Below are 16,946 nucleotides of genomic sequence, written 5' to 3' on the forward strand. Positions count from 1 at the left end.
TGCCCCTCCGACAGTACGGCGCTCCCTCAGTACTGCCCCTCCGACAGTACGGCACTCCCTCAGTACTGCCCCTCCGACAGTACGGCACTCCCTCAGTACTGCCCCTCCGACAGTACGGCGCTCCCTCAGTACTGCCCCTCCGACAGTACGGCACTCCCTCAGTACTGCCCCTCCGACAGTACGGCACTCCCTCAGCACTGTCCCTCCGACAGTACGGCACTCCCTCAGTACTGCCCCTCCGACAGTACGGCACTCCCTCAGTACTGCCCCTCCGACAGTACGGCACTCCCTCAGTACTGCCCCTCCGACAGTGCGGCACTCCCTCAGTACTGCCCCTCCGACAGTATGGCACTCCCTCAGAACTGCCCCTCCGACAGGGCAGTGCGGCACTCCCTCAGTACTGCCCCTCCGACAGCGCAGTACGGCACTCCCTCAGTACTGCCCCTCCGACAGTACGGCACTCCCTCAGTACTGCCCCTCCGACAGCGCAGTACGGCACTCCCTCAGTACTGCCCCTCCGACAGTACGGCACTCCCTCAGTACTGCCCCTCCGACAGCGCAGTACGGCACTCCCTCAGTACTGCCCCTCCGACAGTGCAGTGCGGCACTCCCTCAGTACTGCCCCTCCGACAGTACGGCACTCCCTCAGTACTGCCCCTCCGACAGTACGGCACTCCCTCAGTACTGCCCCTCCGACAGTACGGCACTCCCTCAGTACTGCCCCTCCGACAGTGCGGCATTCCCTCAGTACTGCCCCTCCGACAGTACAGTACGGCACTCCCTCAGTACTGCCCCTCCGACAGCGCAGTACGGCACTCCCTCAGTACTGCCCCTCCGACAGTACAGTGCGGAGCTCCCTCAGTACTGCCCCTCCGACAGCGCAGTACGGCACTCCCTCAGTACTGCCCCTCCGACAGTACAGTGCGGAGCTCCCTCAGTACTGCCCCTCCGACAGTGCAGTACGACACTCCCTCAGTACTGCCCCTCCGACAGTACAGTGCGGAGCTCCCTCAGTACTGCCCCTCCGACAGTACGACACTCCCTCAGTACTGCCCCTCCGACAGTGCAGTACGACACTCCCTCAGTACTGCCCCTCCGACAGTACAGTACGACACTCCCTCAGTACTGCCCCTCCGACAGTGCAGTACGACACTCCCTCAGTACTGCCCCTCCGACAGTACGGCACTCCCTCAGCACTGGGGAGCCTCAGCTTAGATTTCATCGTTCCGGGGGAGCGAGCGAGCGATGCTGGGAGGGGGCGATCGGGACTTACCGTGGGCTCGTTGGGTGACCACTGGATATCCTCGACCGACTGCGAGTGGGCGCTGTAAGGCCGTTGGTCTACGGTCCACGAGCCCCCCTCCCCGGGCTCCCAAAGGTGGATGTTCTTGTTACAATCTCCCGTGGCGAGTCGCCCTGCCAACACAAGTTACGCATAATTAGGGCCGTCGCCCCCAGCAACCGACATCCCAACACCCCACTCCGCCGCCCCCCCGCCCGCGTCAGACTGACATCGGAATATACGGCCCCAACCAGTCCGTGCCGGCGTTTATTCTCCACTCGAGCCTCCTCCCGCCTTTCCCCATCTCTATCTATCGGCATAACCCTCTGTTCCCTTCTCCCTCATCGGCTCCTCCAGCCTCCCCTTAGATGCCTCGATACTATTCGCCTCAACCCCTCCCTGTGGGAGTGAGTTCCACATTCTCAGCCCTCTCTGGGTAAAGAGGTTTCTCCTGAATTCCTCATTGGGTTTCCGAGTGACTGTCTTATATTGATACCCTCTCGTTATACTCTTCCCCACAAGTGGGAACGTTCTCTCTGTATCCACTCGATCAAAACCTTCCATCGTTTCAAACACCTCGATTAGGTCACGCCTCAAGAGGCAAGAGACCCGGCCTGTTCATCCTCTCCTGATATGTACACCCTCGCATTACTGGTATCGTCCTTGTAAATCTTCTCTGCACCCTCTCCAGTGTCTCAATATCCTTTTTATGGTGACCAGAACTGTGCACAGTGCTCCAAGTGTGGTCTAACCCAGGTATATGGAGACCAGAACTGTGCACAGTGCTCCAAGTGTGGTCTAACCCAGGTATATGGAGACCAGAACTGTGCACGGTGCTCCAAGTGTGGTCTAACCCAGGTATATGGAGACCAGAACTGTGCACAGTGCTCCAAGTGTGGTCTAACCGAGGTATATGGAGACCAGAACTGTGCACAGTGCTCCAAGTGTGGTCTAACCCAGGTATATGGAGACCAGAACTGTGCACAGTGCTCCAAGTGTGGTCTAACCCAGGTATATGGAGACCAGAACTTTGCACAGTGCTCCAAGTATGGTCTAACCCAGGTATATGAGACCAGAACTGTGCACAGTGCTCCAAGTGTGGTCTAACCGAGGTATATGGAGACCAGAACTGTGCACAGTGCTCCAAGTGTGGTCTAACCAAGGTATATAGAGACCAGAACTGTGCACAGTGCTCCAAGTGTGGTCTAATCCAGGTATATGGAGACCAGAACTGTGCACAGTGCTCCAAGTGTGGTCTAACCCAGGTATATGGTGACCAGAACTGTGCACAGTGCTCCAAGTGTGGTCTAACCCAGGTATATGGTGACCAGAACTGTGCACAGTGCTCCAAGTGTGGTCTAACCCAGGTATATGGAGACCAGAACTGTGCACAGTGCTCCAAGTGTGGTCTAACCCAGGTATATGGAGACCAGAACTGTGCACGGTGCTCCAAGTGTGGTCTAACCCAGGTATATAGAGACCAGAACTGTGCACGGTGCTCCAAGTGTGGTCTCACCCAGGTATATGGAGACCAGAACTGTGCACAGTGCTCCAAGTGTGGTCAACCAAGGTTCAATACAGATTCAACATAACTTCCCTACTTTTCAATTCTATAACTCTCGAAATAAACCCTACTTCCTGGTTTGCTTTTTATGGCCTTGCTAATGCGTGTCGCAACTTTTAGCGATTTGTGTGTCTGTACTCCGAGATCCCTTTGTTTCTTTACATCAGAACATAACAAATAGGAGCAGGAGTGGGCCATTCGGCCCCTCGAGCCTGCTCCACCATTTAATACGATCGTGGCTGATCCGATCATGGACCCAGCTCCACTTCCCTGCCCGTCCCCTTATCGGTTAAGAAACTGTCTATCTCTGTCTTAAATATATTCAATGTCCCAGCTTCCACAGCTCTCTGAGGCAGCGAATTCCACAGATTTACAACCCTCTGAGAGAAGAAATTCCTCCTCATCTCAGTTTTAAATGGGCGGCCCCTTATTCTAAGACCATGCCCCCTAGTTCTAGTCTCCCCCATCAGTGGAAACATCCTCTCTGCATCTACCCAGTCCAGGCCCATTTATCGGGCTGCATGGCTCATTCAATACCCTCGAGGCGAGGCCGTGCAGCTCACCGGTGCTCCCCGCGGTAAGTAGAACCTCCTCTGAAACGCTAGTGCGCCGCCTCTCACAGGCGAATAGCCCCGCCAGTTGCCGTCGGCGTTTCCAGCGCAGTAACCAGCGGGCACGTGAGCCTGGGGCTCCTGATCAACTTTTCATTCGCTCAATCTCAGGAAGGTGCCACATAAAAGATTACTGCACAAGATAAAAGTTCACGGGGTTGGGGGTAATATATTAGCACGGATAGAGGATTGGTTAACTAACAGAAAACAGAGAGTCGGAATAAATGGGTATTCTCGGGTTGGCAATCAGTAACTAGTGGGGTGCCGCAGGGATCAGTGCTGGGGCCCCAACTATTTACAATCTATATTAATGACTTGGAAGAAGGGACTGAGTGTAACGTAGACAAGTTTGCCGACGATACAAAGATGGGAGGAAAAGCAATGTGTGAGGAGGACACAAAATCTGCAAAAGGACACAGACAGGCTCAGTGAGTGGTCAAAAATTTGGCCGATGGAGTATAATGTGGGAAAGTGTGAGGTCATGCACTTTGGCAGAAAAAAATCAAAGAGCAAGTTATTATTTAAATAGAGAAAGACTACAAAGTGCCGCAGTACAGCGGGACCTGGGGGTTACTTGTACATGAAACACAAAAGGTTAGTATGCAGGTACAGCAAGTGATCAGGAAGGGCCAATGGTATCTTGGCCTTTATTGCAAAGGGGATGGAGTATAAAAGCAGGGAAGTCTTGCTCCAGTTATACAGGGTATTGGTGAGGCCACACTTGGAGCATTGTGCACAGTTCTGGTCTCTATATACCTGGGTTAGACCACACTTGGAGCACTGTGCACAGTTCTGGTCTCCATATACCTGGGTTAGACCACACTTGGAGCACTGTACACAGTTCTGGTCTCTATATACCTGGATTAGACCACACTTGGAGCACTGTGCACAGTTGTGGTCTCTATATACCTGGATTAGACCACACTTGGAGCACTGTACACAGTTCTGGTCTCTATATACCTGGATTAGACCACACTTGGAGCACTGTGCACAGTTGTGGTCTCTATATACCTGGGTTAGACCACATTTGGAGCACCGTGCACAGTTCCGGTCTCCATATACCTGGGTTAGACCACACTTGGAGCACTGTGCACAGTTCTGGTCTCCATATACCTGGGTTAGACCACATTTGGAGCACCGTGCACAGTTCCGGTCTCTATATACCTGGGTTAGACCACACTTGGAGCACTGTACACAGTTCTGGTCTCTATATACCTGGATTAGACCACACTTGGAGCACCGTGCACAGTTCCGGTCTCCATATACCTGGGTTAGACCACACTTGGAGCACTGTGCACAGTTCCGGTCTCCATATACCTGGGTTAGACCACACTTGGAGCACCGTGCACAGTTCCGGTCTCCATATACCTGGGTTAGACCACACTTGGAGCACTGTGCACAGTTCTGGTCACCATATACCTGGGTTAGACCACACTTGGAGCACTGTACACAGTTCTGGTCTCCATATACCTGGATTAGACCACACTGGGAGCACTGTGCACAGTTCTGGTCACCATATACCTGGGTTAGACCACACTTGGAGCACTGTACACAGTTCTGGTCTCCATATACCTGGATTAGACCACACTGGGAGCACTGTGCACAGTTCTGGTCTCCATATACCTGGGTTAGACCACACTGGGAGCACTGTGCACAGTTCTGGTCACCATATACCTGGGTTAGACCACACTTGGAGCACTGTGCACAGTTCTGGTCTCCATATACCTGGGTTAGACCACACTGGGAGCACTGTGCACAGTTCTGGTCTCCTGATGCCTGCTCCTATTATGTGAGGGCTTGGAGTCACATATAGGCCCAAATTTAGGAGTGGAGCCATGGGCCCATTCCTGCTGCGTGTGGGCCTGTTTACGCGCCCCCAGCAGGGGAGAGCAGCGAGCCTGCCCTCGCAGGCCGGGAATGAAGCCTGGGCCTAAAGTGCGCCCTCCCGCGCATTGCCCTGGCGATAAGCGAACAACGCGCGCCCTCACCGGCCACCAAGGGGGACCAATCGACGGCGAATCCTTCGGTCATGTGACCGCCGAACGCGAAGATGGGCTGGAGCTTGGACTGGTGGTCTCGCAGGAAGCTGGACATGGCCAAGGGCTCGGACACCGCCCGCAGCTGCTGGCCCAGGTCCCACAGCTCCACCTGCCCCTTCTCGGACCACACCGCCGCTATCTGTGTCCCGGAGAGGTCCTTCACCTGGAGAGAGGGAGGAACACGGTCAGTGAGATAGAGAGAGAGAGAGCGAGAGAGAGACAGAGAGCGAGAGAGAGACAGAGAGCGAGAGAGAGACAGAGAGCGAGAGAGAGACAGAGAGCGAGAGAGAGACAGAGAGCGAGAGAGAGACAGAGAGCGAGAGAGAGACAGAGAGCGAGAGAGAGACAGAGAGCGAGAGAGAGACAGAGAGCGAGAGAGAGACAGAGAGCGAGAGAGAGACAGAGAGCGAGAGAGAGACAGAGAGCGAGAGAGAGACAGAGAGCGAGAGAGAGACAGAGAGCGAGAGAGAGACAGAGAGCGAGAGAGAGAGAGAGAGCGAGAGAGAGAGAGAGAGCGAGAGAGAGAGAGCGAGAGAGAGAGAGAGAGCGAGAGAGAGAGAGAGAGCGAGAGAGAGAGAGAGAGAGAGAGAGAGAGAGAGAGAGAGAGAGAGCGAGAGAGAGACAGAGAGCGAGAGAGAGACAGAGAGCGAGAGAGAGACAGAGAGCGAGAGAGAGACAGAGAGCGAGAGAGAGACAGAGAGCGAGAGAGAGACAGAGAGCGAGAGAGAGACAGAGAGCGAGAGAGAGACAGAGAGCGAGAGAGAGACAGAGAGCGAGAGAGAGACAGAGAGCGAGAGAGAGACAGAGAGCGAGAGAGAGACAGAGAGCGAGAGAGAGACAGAGAGCGAGAGAGAGACAGAGAGCGAGAGAGAGACAGAGAGCGAGAGAGAGACAGAGAGCGAGAGAGAGACAGAGAGCGAGAGAGAGACAGAGAGCGAGAGAGAGACAGAGAGCGAGAGAGAGACAGAGAGCGAGAGAGAGACAGAGAGCGAGAGAGAGACAGAGAGCGAGAGAGAGACAGAGAGCGAGAGAGAGACAGAGAGCGAGAGAGAGACAGAGAGCGAGAGAGAGACAGAGAGCGAGAGAGAGACAGAGAGCGAGAGAGAGACAGAGAGCGAGAGAGAGACAGAGAGCGAGAGAGAGACAGAGAGCGAGAGAGAGACAGAGAGCGAGAGAGAGACAGAGAGCGAGAGAGAGACAGAGAGCGAGAGAGAGACAGAGAGCGAGAGAGAGACAGAGAGCGAGAGAGAGACAGAGAGCGAGAGAGAGACAGAGAGCGAGAGAGAGACAGAGAGCGAGAGAGAGACAGAGAGCGAGAGAGAGACAGAGAGCGAGAGAGAGACAGAGAGCGAGAGAGAGACAGAGAGCGAGAGAGAGACAGAGAGCGAGAGAGAGACAGAGAGCGAGAGAGAGACAGAGAGCGAGAGAGAGACAGAGAGCGAGAGAGAGACAGAGAGCGAGAGAGAGACAGAGAGCGAGAGAGAGACAGAGAGCGAGAGAGAGACAGAGAGCGAGAGAGAGACAGAGAGCGAGAGAGAGACAGAGAGCGAGAGAGAGACAGAGAGCGAGAGAGAGACAGAGAGCGAGAGAGAGACAGAGAGCGAGAGAGAGACAGAGAGCGAGAGAGAGACAGAGAGCGAGAGAGAGACAGAGAGCGAGAGAGAGACAGAGAGCGAGAGAGAGACAGAGAGCGAGAGAGAGACAGAGAGCGAGAGAGAGACAGAGAGCGAGAGAGAGACAGAGGGCGAGAGAGAGACAGAGAGCGAGAGAGAGACAGAGGGCGAGAGAGAGACAGAGAGCGAGAGAGACAGAGAGCGAGAGAGAGACAGAGAGCGAGAGAGAGACAGAGAGCGAGAGAGAGACAGAGAGCGAGAGAGAGACAGAGAGCGAGAGAGAGACAGAGAGCGAGAGAGAGACAGAGAGCGAGAGAGAGACAGAGAGCGAGAGAGAGACAGAGAGCGAGAGAGAGACAGAGAGCGAGAGAGAGACAGAGAGCGAGAGAGAGACAGAGAGCGAGAGAGAGAGACAGAGAGCGAGAGAGAGACAGAGAGCGAGAGAGAGACAGAGAGCGAGAGAGAGACAGAGAGCGAGAGAGAGACAGAGAGCGAGAGAGAGACAGAGAGCGAGAGAGAGACAGAGAGCGAGAGAGAGACAGAGAGCGAGAGAGAGACAGAGAGCGAGAGAGAGACAGAGAGCGAGAGAGAGACAGAGAGCGAGAGAGAGACAGAGAGCGAGAGAGAGACAGAGAGCGAGAGAGAGACAGAGAGCGAGAGAGAGACAGAGAGCGAGAGAGAGACAGAGAGCGAGAGAGAGACAGAGAGCGAGAGAGAGACAGAGAGCGAGAGAGAGACAGAGAGCGAGAGAGAGACAGAGAGCGAGAGAGAGACAGAGCGAGAGAGAGACAGAGAGCGAGAGAGAGACAGAGGGCGAGAGAGAGACAGAGAGCGAGAGAGACAGAGAGCGAGAGAGAGACAGAGAGCGAGAGAGAGACAGAGAGCGAGAGAGAGACAGAGAGCGAGAGAGAGACAGAGAGCGAGAGAGAGACAGAGAGCGAGAGAGAGACAGAGGGCGAGAGAGAGACAGAGAGCGAGAGAGACAGAGAGCGAGAGAGAGACAGAGCGAGAGAGAGACAGAGAGCGAGAGAGAGACAGAGGGCGAGAGAGAGACAGAGAGCGAGAGAGAGACAGAGGGCGAGAGAGAGACAGAGAGCGAGAGAGACAGAGAGCGAGAGAGAGACAGAGCGAGAGAGAGACAGAGAGCGAGAGAGAGACAGAGAGCGAGAGAGAGACAGAGAGCGAGAGAGAGACAGAGAGCGAGAGAGAGACAGAGAGCGAGAGAGACAGAGAGCGAGAGAGAGACAGAGCGAGAGAGAGACAGAGAGCGAGAGAGAGACAGAGAGCGAGAGAGACAGAGAGCGAGAGAGAGACAGAGCGAGAGAGAGACAGAGAGCGAGAGAGAGACAGAGGGCGAGAGAGAGACAGAGAGCGAGAGAGACAGAGAGCGAGAGAGAGACAGAGCGAGAGAGAGACAGAGAGCGAGAGAGAGACAGAGAGCGAGAGAGAGACAGAGAGCGAGAGAGAGACAGAGAGCGAGAGAGAGACAGAGAGCGAGAGAGAGACAGAGAGCGAGAGAGAGACAGAGAGCGAGAGAGAGACAGAGAGCGAGAGAGAGACAGAGAGCGAGAGAGACAGAGAGCGAGAGAGAGACAGAGAGCGAGAGAGAGACAGAGAGCGCGAGAGAGACAGAGAGCGCGAGAGAGACAGAGAGCGAGAGAGAGACAGAGAGCGAGAGAGAGACAGAGAGCGAGAGAGAGACAGAGAGCGAGAGAGAGACAGAGAGCGAGAGAGAGACAGAGGGCGAGAGAGAGACAGAGGGCGAGAGAGAGACAGAGAGCGAGAGAGAGACAGAGAGCGAGAGAGAGACAGAGAGCGAGAGAGAGACAGAGAGCGAGAGAGAGACAGAGAGCGAGAGAGAGACAGAGGGCGAGAGAGACAGAGGGCGAGAGAGAGACAGAGAGCGAGAGAGAGACAGAGAGCGAGAGAGACAGAGAGCGAGAGGCAGAGAGAGCGAGAGAGAGCGAGCGAGAGACAGAGAGAGCGAGCGAGAGAGAGCGAGAGAGAGCGAGAGAGCGCGAGAGAGAGCGAGAGAGCGCGAGAGAGCGCGAGAGAGACAGAGCGAGACAGAGCGAGAGAGACAGAGACAGAGACAGAGACAGAGCGAGACAGAGCGAGAGATAGAGAGACAGAGAGAGTCAGAGAGTCAGAGAGCGAGAGAGCGAGAGAGCGAGAGAGACAGAGAGCGAGAGAGAGAGACAGAGCGAGAGAGACAGAGCGAGAGAGACAGAGCGAGAGACAGAGACAGAGAGAGACAGAGCGAGACAGAGCGAGAGATAGAGAGACAGAGAGAGCGAGAGAGCGAGAGAGCGAGAGAGCGAGAGAGCGAGAGAGCGAGAGAGCGAGAGAGCGAGAGAGCGAGAGAGCGAGAGAGCGAGAGAGCGAGAGAGACAGAGAGCGAGAGAGACAGAGAGCGAGAGAGACAGAGAGCGAGAGAGACAGAGAGCGAGAGAGACAGAGAGCGAGAGAGACAGAGAGCGAGAGAGACAGAGAGCGAGAGAGACAGAGAGCGAGAGAGACAGAGAGCGAGAGAGACAGAGAGCGAGAGAGAGACAGAGAGCGAGAGAGAGACAGAGAGCGAGAGAGACAGAGAGCGAGAGAGACAGAGAGCGAGAGAGAGACAGAGAGCGAGAGAGAGACAGAGAGCGAGAGAGACAGAGAGCGAGAGAGACAGAGAGCGAGAGAGAGACAGAGAGCGAGAGAGACAGAGAGCGAGAGAGACAGAGAGCGAGAGAGACAGAGAGCGAGAGAGACAGAGAGCGAGAGAGACAGAGAGCGAGAGAGACAGAGAGCGAGAGAGACAGAGAGCGAGAGAGAGACAGAGAGCGAGAGAGAGACAGAGAGCGAGAGAGAGAGAGAGCGAGAGAGAGACAGAGAGCGAGAGAGAGACAGAGAGCGAGAGAGAGACAGAGAGCGAGAGAGAGACAGAGAGCGAGAGAGAGACAGAGAGCGAGAGAGAGACAGAGAGCGAGAGAGAGACAGAGAGCGAGAGAGAGACAGAGAGCGAGAGAGAGACAGAGAGCGAGAGAGAGACAGAGAGCGAGAGAGAGACAGAGAGCGAGAGAGACAGAGAGCGAGAGAGACAGAGAGCGAGAGAGACAGAGAGCGAGAGAGAGACAGAGAGCGAGAGAGAGACAGAGAGCGAGAGAGAGACAGAGAGCGAGAGAGAGACAGAGAGCGAGAGAGACAGAGAGCGAGAGAGAGACAGAGAGCGAGAGAGAGACAGAGAGCGAGAGAGAGACAGAGAGCGAGAGAGAGACAGAGGGCGAGAGAGAGACAGAGAGCGAGAGAGAGACAGAGGGCGAGAGAGAGACAGAGAGCGAGAGAGAGACAGAGAGCGAGAGAGAGACAGAGAGCGAGAGAGAGACAGAGAGCGAGAGAGAGACAGAGAGCGAGAGAGAGACAGAGAGCGAGAGAGAGACAGAGAGCGAGAGAGAGACAGAGGGCGAGAGAGAGACAGAGGGCGAGAGAGAGACAGAGGGCGAGAGAGAGACAGAGGGCGAGAGAGAGACAGAGAGCGAGAGAGAGACAGAGAGCGAGAGGCAGAGAGAGCGAGAGAGAGCGAGCGAGAGACAGAGAGAGCGAGCGAGAGAGAGCGAGAGAGCGCGAGAGAGCGCGAGAGAGAGCGAGAGAGCGCGAGAGAGCGCGAGAGAGACAGAGCGAGACAGAGCGAGAGAGACAGAGACAGAGACAGAGACAGAGACAGAGCGAGAGATAGAGAGACAGAGACAGAGAGAGTCAGAGAGCGAGAGAGCGAGAGAGACAGAGAGCGAGAGAGAGAGACAGAGCGAGAGAGACAGAGCGAGAGAGACAGAGCGAGAGACAGAGACAGAGAGAGACAGAGCGAGACAGAGCGAGAGATAGAGAGTCAGAGAGCGAGAGAGCGAGAGAGCGAGAGAGCGAGAGAGCGAGAGAGACAGAGAGCGAGAGAGAGAGACAGAGCGAGAGAGACAGAGCGAGAGACAGAGACAGAGCGAGACAGAGCGAGAGATAGAGAGAGCGAGAGAGCGAGAGAGCGAGAGAGCGAGAGAGCGAGAGAGCGAGAGAGCGAGAGAGCGAGAGAGCGAGAGAGCGAGAGAGCGAGAGAGCGAGAGAGCGAGAGAGACAGAGAGCGAGAGAGACAGAGAGCGAGAGAGACAGAGAGCGAGAGAGACAGAGAGCGAGAGAGACAGAGAGCGAGAGAGACAGAGAGCGAGAGAGACAGAGAGCGAGAGAGACAGAGAGCGAGAGAGACAGAGAGCGAGAGAGACAGAGAGCGAGAGAGACAGAGAGCGAGAGAGACAGAGAGCGAGAGAGACAGAGAGCGAGAGAGACAGAGAGCGAGAGAGACAGAGAGCGAGAGAGACAGAGAGCGAGAGAGACAGAGAGCGAGAGAGACAGAGAGCGAGAGAGAGACAGAGAGCGAGAGAGAGACAGAGAGAGAGAGAGAGACAGAGAGCGAGAGAGAGACAGAGAGCGAGAGAGACAGAGAGCGAGAGAGACAGAGAGCGAGAGAGACAGAGAGCGAGAGAGACAGAGAGCGAGAGAGACAGAGAGCGAGAGAGACAGAGAGCGAGAGAGAGACAGAGAGAGAGAGAGAGACAGAGAGAGAGAGAGACAGAGAGAGAGAGAGACAGAGAGCGAGAGAGACAGAGAGCGAGAGAGACAGAGAGCGAGAGAGACAGAGAGCGAGAGAGACAGAGAGAGGGAGAGACAGAGAGAGGGAGAGACAGAGAGAGAGCGAGAGAGAGACAGAGAGCGAGAGAGAGACAGAGCGAGAGACAGAGAGAGCGAGAGACAGAGAGAGAGAGAGACAGAGAGAGAGAGAGACAGAGAGCGAGAGAGACAGAGCGAGAGAGAGACAGAGAGCGAGAGAGACAGAGAGCGAGAGAGACAGAGAGCGAGAGAGACAGAGAGCGAGAGAGACAGAGAGCGAGAGAGACAGAGAGCGCGAGAGACAGAGAGAGGGAGAGACAGAGAGAGCGAGAGAGCGAGAGAGAGACAGAGAGCGAGAGAGAGACAGAGAGCGAGAGACAGAGAGAGCGAGAGACAGAGAGAGCGAGAGACAGAGAGAGAGAGAGACAGAGAGAGAGAGAGACAGAGAGAGCGAGAGACAGAGAGAGCGAGAGACAGAGAGAGCGAGAGACAGAGAGAGCGAGAGACAGAGAGAGCGAGAGACAGAGAGAGCGAGAGACAGAGAGAGCGAGCGAGAGACAGAGAGCGAGAGCGGGCCAGAGGGCGAGAGGGGGACAGAGGGCCAGAGGGGGCCAGAGGGCCAGAGGGGGCCAGAGGGGGACAGAAGGCCAGAGGGGGACAGAAGGCCAGAGGGGGACAGAAGGCCAGAGGGGGACAGAGGGCCAGAGGGGGACAGAGGGCCAGAGGGCCAGAGGGGGACAGAGGGCCAGAGGGGGACAGAGGGCCAGAGGGGGACAGAGGGCCAGAGGGGGCCAGAGGGCGAGAGTGGGACAGAGGGCGAGAGGGGGACAGAGGGCGAGAGGGGGACAGAGGGACAGAGGGGGACAGAGGGCCAGAGGGGGACAGAGGGCCAGAGGGGGACAGAGGGCGAGAGGGGGACAGAGGGCGAGAGGGGGACAGAGGGCGAGAGGGGGACAGAGGGCCAGAGGGGGACAGAGGGCGAGAGGGGGCCAGAGGGGGACAGAGGGCGAGAGGGGGCCAGAGGGCCGGAGGTGGCCAGAGGGCCAGAGGGGGACAGAGGGCCAGAGGGGGACAGAGGGCCAGAGGGCCAGAGGGGGCCAGAGGGGGACAGAGGGCGAGAGGGGGACAGAGGGCCAGAGGGCGAGAGGGGGACAGAGGGCGAGAGGGGGATAGAGGGCCAGAGGGGGACAGAGGGCCAGAGGGGGACAGAGGGCCAGAGGGCCAGAGGGGGACAGAGGGCCAGAGGGGGACAGAGGGCCAGAGGGGGACAGAGGGCCAGAGGGGGACAGAGGGCGAGAGGGGGACAGAGGGCGAGAGGGGGACAGAGGGCCAGAGGGGGGACAGAGGGCCAGAGGGGGGACAGAGGGCCAGAGGGGGGACAGAGGGCCAGAGGGGGGACAGAGGGCCAGAGGGGGGACAGAGGGCCAGAGGGGGGACAGAGGGCCAGAGGGGGGACAGAGGGCCAGAGGGGGGACAGAGGGCCAGAGGGGGACAGAGGGCGAGAGGGGTCAGAGGGCGAGAGGGGGACAGAGGGCGAGAGGGGGGACAGAGGGCCAGAGGGGGGACAGAGGGCCAGAGGGGGGACAGAGGGCCAGAGGGGGGACAGAGGGCCAGAGGGGGGACAGAGGGCCAGAGGGGGGACAGAGGGCCAGAGGGGGACAGAGGGCCAGAGGGGGACAGAGGGCCAGAGGGGGACAGAGGGCCAGAGGGGGACAGAGGGCCAGAGGGGGACAGAGGGCCAGAGGGGGACAGAGGGCGAGAGGGGGGCAGAGGGCGAGAGGGGGGCAGAGGGCCAGAGGGGGACAGAGGGCGAGAGGGGGACAGAGGGCGAGAGGGGGGCAGAGGGCCAGAGGGGGAGACCGAGCGAGAGACCGAGCGGAGAGAGACAGAGAGAGAGAGAGAGAGCGCGAGCGCGGGGGGGGGGGGGGTGTGATACCCGGACACGGTTGACCCCTCCGTAGTGTGGCACCATGGCGATCTCCAGGAGGGGTTTCTGCTCCTCCTCCTCCCCCTCGCTCTCGCTGCTCTCAGATTCCGAGCCTGACTCCGAGCCCCTCCGCTTGGTCCCTCGAAGGTTGTGCATCTTCATCACCAGCAACCTGAGGGGGGGGGGCAGGAGAAACGTCAGACCCATCGCTGCCCGACCCCTCGGCCCCCGACCCTTCCGTCACCGCTCGCACCCGTGACCCCTCGCTCCATGACCCCACCGTGACCCCTCGCTCCCCGATCCCTGAGAGCCCCTTCCCCGACCATTCCGTGACCCTTCGCTCCGTGAACTCTCTGACCCCACCCGCTCAACCCCTTGACCCTGCACCGCGACCCCTCCGTGACTCCTCACTCTCCGACCCCGTGACCTCTCGCTGCCAATAACCCCGCTCCCCCGTGACCACTTGCTCCCCGATCGCTCCGTGACCCCGTACACCCCTGACCCCAGCGTGACCCCTCTATCCCCCGAACGCTCCATGACCCCTAATTCACTGACCCCTCCCTGACCTCTCGCTCTCCGACCCCTGCGTGACCCCTTGATCTCCCGACACTTCTGTGACCCCTCGCTCCTCGACCCCTTGATCCCCACCCCGCTCCACAACCTCTCCGTGACCCCAGCCCCTGACCCCTCTGTGACCTCCCCCCCCCCACTCCCACTCTGCCGCTGACCTGTTGGCCTGGGCTGTGTCAGCCTGCGTCCCTGCGCACAGGTACAGGGTCATTGGATAGTCGGTCCGCACCTCTCCCAGGTCATCCCGGATTATGTCAAAACTCAGGCACGGGGCACCTGTGAGCAGGAAGGGGACAGTTAGCACCAATCCACCAGCAGCTCCCCCAACCCAATGTCCTCCTGTCAAATCCCACAATTACAAGGCTCGCACCCATAATCACCTCCGTTAAATCTTGTATCACGGTGCACACCACTAATCCCCTTTAAGACCATTTAACGGTGCACACCACTAATTCCCCTTTAAGACCATTTAACGGTGCACACAACTGATTCCCCTTTCAGACCATTTCGCGGTGCACACCACTAATTCCCCTTGAACACCATTTAACGGTGCACACCACTAATTCCCCTTTAAGACCATTTAACGGTGCACACCACTAATCCCCTTTAAGACCATTTAACGGTGCACACCACTAATTCCCCTTTAAGACCATTTAGCGGTGCACACCACTAATTCACCTTTAAGACCATTTAGCGGTGCACACCACTAATTCCCCTTTAAGACCATTTAGCGGTGCACACCACTAATTCCCCTTGAACACCATTTAGCGGTGCACACCACTAATTCACCTTTAAGACCATTTAGCGGTGCACACCACTAATTCCCCTTTAAGACCATTTAGCGGTGCACACCACTAATTTCCCTTTAAGACCATTTAGCGGTGCACACCACTAATTCCCTTTCAGACCATTTAACGGTGCACACCACTAATCCCCTTTAAGACCATTTAACGGTGCACAACACTAATCCGCTTTGAGACCATTTAGCGGTGCACACCACTAATTCCCCTTTAAGACCATTTAGCGGTGCACACCACTAATTCCCCTTTAAGACCATTTAGCGGTGCACACCACTAATTCCCCTTTAAGACCATTTAGCGGTGCACACCACTAATTCCCCTTTAAGACCATTGAACGGTGCACACCACTAATTCCCCTTTGACACCATTTAGCGGTGCACACCACTAATTCCCCTTTAAGACCATTTAGCGGTGCACACCACTAATTCCCCTTTAAGACCATTTAACGGTGCACACCACTAATTCCCCTTTAAGACCATTTAACGGTGCACACCACTAATTCCCCTTTAAGACCATTGAACGGTGCACACCACTAATTCCCCTTTGACACCATTTAGCGGTGCACACCACTAATTCCCCTTTGACACCATTTAGCGGTGCACACCACTAATTCCCCTTTAAGACCATTTAGCGGTGCACACCACTAATTCCCCTTTGACACCATTTAACGGTGCACACCACTAATTCCCCTTTGACACCATTTAGCGGTGCACACCACTAATTCCCCTTTAAGACCATTTAGCGGTGCACACCACTAATCCGCTTTCAGACCATTTAGCGGTGCACACCACTAATTCCCCTTTAAGACCATTTAGCGGTGCACACCACTAATCCCCTTTAAGACCATTGAACGGTGCACACCACTAATTCCCCTTTAAGACCATTTAGCGGTGCACACCACTAATTCCCCTTTCAGACCATTTAACGGTGCACACCACTGATCCCCTTTAAGACCATTTAACGGTGCACACCACTAATTCCCCTTTAAGACCATTTAACGGTGCACACCACTAATTCCCCTTTAAGACCATTTAGCGGTGCACACCACTAATTCCCCTTTAAGACCATTTAACGGTGCACACCACTAATCCCCTTTAAGACCATTTAGCGGTGCACACCACTAATTCCCCTTTAAGACCATTTAGCGGTGCACACCACTAATTCACCTTTAAGACCATTTAGCGGTGCACACCACTAATTCCCCTTTAAGACCATTTAACGGTGCACACCACTGATCCCCTTTAAGACCATTTAGCGGTGCACACCACTAATTCCCCTTTAAGACCATTGAGCGGTGCACACCACTAATTCCCCTTTAAGACCATTTAGCGGTGCACACCACTAATTCCCCTTTAAGACCATTTAGCGGTGCACACCACTAATTCCCCTTTAAGACCATTGAGCGGTGCACACCACTAATTCCCCTTTAAGAAGGCCCGGGGCCTACCGCTCTGCGCCCGGTGGTACAGCCGGTAAGCCGCTTCCTCCCGCACCAGCTGGTCCCCGGGCTCCAGGGGCAGTCCGGGGAGGTACACACGGCCGGGGCCCGGGCTCCCGGGGCCCTCCATGTTCTCCTCCTCCTCCCCGCTGCTGCCGCTCGCCTCCAGCTCCCGCTCCCCGTCCGCCATCTTTACTGCAGGCGCCGCAGGCTTTCCCGCCGGACACCTGCCCACACTGGGGGGTCCTTCCCGTTCTGTACCAAACAGTGTGCCGGATCAGGGCGCGGCCATCTTTGGTGCAGTCACTTCCCATCGTGTCTCACAGTGTCCATACCCTACATTTATACAGTGTCTATACCCTACATTTATATAGTGTCTATACCCTACATTTATACAGTGTCTATACCCTACATTTATATAGTGTCTATACCCTACATTTATATAGTGTCTATACCCTACATTTATA

General features: G+C 56.4%; 1 protein-coding gene and 1 pseudogene across 1 annotated transcript; one reads left to right on the forward strand and one right to left on the reverse strand.

The window, feature by feature from the left end:
• Positions 1-1,066: 1,066 nt before the first annotated feature.
• On the reverse strand, positions 1,067-16,698 carry LOC139256597 (glutamate-rich WD repeat-containing protein 1-like). Its single transcript, XM_070874266.1, has 5 exons — positions 16,489-16,698; positions 14,400-14,517; positions 13,681-13,843; positions 5,446-5,659; positions 1,067-1,416 (listed from the first exon to the last, which is right to left on the reverse strand). The coding sequence occupies exons 1-5, from the start codon at positions 16,667-16,669 to the stop codon at positions 1,082-1,084; spliced, it is 1,011 nt and encodes a 336-aa protein (XP_070730367.1). The 5' UTR covers positions 16,670-16,698; the 3' UTR covers positions 1,067-1,081.
• Positions 12,857-13,422, forward strand: LOC139256596 (collagen alpha-1(XII) chain-like; annotated as a pseudogene).
• Positions 16,699-16,946: the final 248 nt, after the last annotated feature.

The sequence above is a fragment of the Pristiophorus japonicus genome, unplaced genomic scaffold, assembly GCF_044704955.1.
Source record: "Pristiophorus japonicus isolate sPriJap1 unplaced genomic scaffold, sPriJap1.hap1 HAP1_SCAFFOLD_746, whole genome shotgun sequence".
Lineage (NCBI taxonomy): Eukaryota > Metazoa > Chordata > Chondrichthyes > Pristiophoridae > Pristiophorus > Pristiophorus japonicus.

Bases quoted from the DNA above. Each gene is read 5' to 3' on its own strand.
- LOC139256597 (XM_070874266.1), bottom strand. From the start codon at position 16,669: ATGGCGGACGGGGAGCGGGAGCTGGAGGCGAGCGGCAGCAGCGGGGAG. The intron at 14,518-16,488 runs GTAGGCCCCGGG...TCCTGCTCACAG, and splicing joins GTACCACCGGGCGCAGAGCG to GTGCCCCGTGCCTGAGTTTT. The intron at 5,660-13,680 runs GTATCACACCCC...CCCTCTCTCCAG, and splicing joins GAGGGGTCAACCGTGTCCGG to GTGAAGGACCTCTCCGGGAC.